At 57.3% G+C, this 2,633-nt stretch overlaps 1 protein-coding gene across 1 annotated transcript; it reads right to left on the reverse strand.

Moving 5' to 3' along the window:
• Positions 1-219: 219 nt before the first annotated feature.
• On the reverse strand, positions 220-2,365 carry Myl7 (myosin, light polypeptide 7, regulatory). The gene is made up of 7 exons (NM_022879.2): positions 2,344-2,365; positions 2,009-2,122; positions 1,743-1,818; positions 1,415-1,519; positions 903-981; positions 709-757; positions 220-364 (listed from the first exon to the last, which is right to left on the reverse strand). The coding sequence occupies exons 1-7, from the start codon at positions 2,344-2,346 to the stop codon at positions 263-265; spliced, it is 528 nt and encodes a 175-aa protein (NP_075017.2). The 5' UTR covers positions 2,347-2,365; the 3' UTR covers positions 220-262.
• Positions 2,366-2,633: the final 268 nt, after the last annotated feature.

Genomic DNA, 2,633 nt, shown 5'->3' on the forward strand with positions numbered 1-2,633 from the left:
AAGATGTTTCTTCCTTCCCCAGACATCAAGAGCTGGGTTGCCCACTTGTGGCTCATTCCTGGGCCTCATGGAGGTTGTGTGTACCCCGTTTCCTCTCTTGGAGTTCACCCGTGGGCAAAATAGAGGTTCATATTTTACTTGGTGGTGTAGGGTGACTCAAGGTGGTACCATGTGGGGTCCCTCTCCAGCCCATCTGCCACAGTCAAGCCAACACCTCAGTTCTAGTTCAGGCACAGAGTTTATTGAGGTGACCTCAGCCTGTCTACTCCTCTTTCTCATCCCCGTGGGTGATGATGTAGCAGAGAGACTTGTAGTCAATGTTGCCGGCCAGGTCCATGGGTGTCAGCGCAAACAGTTGCTCTACCTGCAGGGGGACAGCAGAGATGTCACCCTATGATACCCTGTCCCAACAGCTGTGCTTCCGGACTCAGCCTTTTCAACCCCAAACTGCAGTCTGCTGGATTTTCCTGTTTCTGAACAGATTAGGAAACAGGCCCAATGGGGAAGGGGCCAAAGGGCTCACCACATAGATAAACCCACCCTCTTGGGAGTCTGCGTCCTCCCTTTTGGGTTTTAACAGAGCCTATATCTCTTCTCAGAAGATCCTGTTATCCATTTGGCTCCCACCAACACAGCCCTGTGGGGGGCGTGAGGGGGGGGGCAGCGGGTCATGACAGGAACAGGAGTTGGTGGGTCTGGGTGTCTCACCTCAGCAGGAGAGAACTTGTCTGCCTGGGTCATGAGAAGCTGCTTGAACCTGAGGAGAGAGAATGCCTGAGCTGGGAGTGCGAGGCTGGGGCCCAGGGTAGAGCTGCTCACCTGCCTGAGGCGCACAAAGAACCTCACCACCTTCTGGGTTTCCCCATGGCGCCCGCCCTGGGGCATGAAAGGGCCTCACTTACTCTTCCTTGTTCACCACCCCCTGGCCGCTGGGGTCGAACATGCGGAAGGCACTCAGGATGGCTTCCTCGGGGTCCGTCCCTGGAGGGGGGGGCGGGGCGAGGCAGCCAAGTGAACTCTCAGATCCCCTGCCGCGAGGCCCCACCCAGGATGAACTTGGAGTACAAGGGAGCTTCTTTGTACTGGGGCCTGAAGGGCTCCGGCTATACCGAGTGAATAAAGGTGGGGTGGGGTAGATTGGAGGGTGCAGAAGAGACTTGAGTCGGAATTCAGAGTGTTTCTTGGGCATCAAAGGGGTTGGCAGGCCCGGCTGGGAAGTCAAAACTGTGATTAGGAAGTGGATATTTCCTGAACCCAAGCCAGTTCAGGCGCTCCACATCCTCTGCGTTGGCCCTGGGCAGGCAGGGTGCACAGGTTTCAGGGGAGTTAGGTTGAGCCTCACGTGGGGCTCCCGGGTCAGGTGAGGTCGGGTTTGCGCTGTGGCTAAGGAGACTCAGACCTCCTGCCAACTCACCATTGAGCTTCTCCCCGAAGAGTGTGAGGAAGACGGTGAAGTTGATGGGACCCTTCCCTTCCTGCAGCATGGCGTCCAGCTCTTCCTCCGGAACACTTACCCTCCCTAGGAGAGTAGGTCTTGAGGTGACCCAGGCCGCCCTCCCGGGCTTCCCAGGCAGTGAGGGCAGAGGCAGGGGCAGCTCTAGCTGTGTGGCAGGTGGGGGAGGGGGATTCCTGCCTGAATGAGGCTAAGTAGGAGAGAAAGGGCGGGGCACTGTCCTCTCTCGGAGCAAGTGCCTGAGGTGAACAAGCCGGGTCCCTGGGAGGTTGCTCCTGGACCCACTCACCGAGCTGGGAATAGGTCTCCTTCAGGTCTGATTTGCAGATGATCCCATCCCTGTTCTGGTCAATGCAGCTGAAGGCCTGTGAGGAGATGGCCTGCAGGTGGGAGCTGCTCACCCCATCTCTTCCAGGGATGGCGGGTAAGGGAGAGTCTCGGGTAGTATGAGCGAGGTTGGAGGCAGGAGCACTGACCCTCAGAGGAGAGCCGTGTGCATGGGGTATGAAGTGGCTCCCCGGATCGGGGAGAGGCTGTTTGGGATAGGCTACTCACTTCCTTGAATTCCTGAATCTGGGCTTGTTCGAACATTGAGAAGACATTAGAAGAGCCACGTTGTGCCTGCTTGGTGGCTGCAGCCTTGCCTCGGGTCCCAGCCTTCCTACTGGCCTGTAATACTGATGATCAGAGGGGTCCTCTCTCCAGTTCTCCAAAGACCTCCTCCCTACCTCATGTAGTCTCGTGGGAGTGCCAGGGAGAGGTGCCTTTCCCCACCCGAGATCACTTCCCTGAGCCCAGCACAGGCACACAAGTCCCTGGCTCTGTCCCAGGGCAGCTCAGAGACTAGCACCTGGGTGTGGCTGGTCTCTTGTTCCCCACCCAGCACTCACCATGATCTGTGGCGGTCTGACTGAGTGATCGTGCCACCCAGCTCTTTATGTCTCAGCCTTATCACCCAGAGGCCCAAATAAGGAGAGGAATGGATGATTGGGCTAAACTTGGAAGCCCCCGCTGGTGGAGAAAGACAGGGCTCCACATAGATCCTATTCACACTCCTGGTAACCTTCAGGCCCCCAAGTGTAACATCCTAGGATCCACCCATCCATCTCTTGTGACCAGGCTCCATGTCTTCCCTGGTCAGAGACGCTCCAAACGTGTGCTAGTCCAGGTCATGGTGGTG

The sequence above is a fragment of the Mus musculus genome, chromosome 11 (genome assembly GCF_000001635.26).
Source record: "Mus musculus strain C57BL/6J chromosome 11, GRCm38.p6 C57BL/6J".
In the NCBI taxonomy this organism is placed as follows: Eukaryota; Metazoa; Chordata; class Mammalia; order Rodentia; family Muridae; genus Mus; species Mus musculus.

Excerpts from the sequence above, each read along its gene's own strand:
- Myl7 (NM_022879.2), bottom strand. Across the intron at positions 1,819-2,008 it reads AGATTCAGGAATTCAAGGAA|GCCTTCAGCTGCATTGACCA; the intron begins GTGAGTAGCCTA and ends ATCTCCTCACAG. Across the intron at positions 1,520-1,742 it reads GGAGACCTATTCCCAGCTCG|GGAGGGTAAGTGTTCCGGAG; the intron begins GTGAGTGGGTCC and ends CTACTCTCCTAG.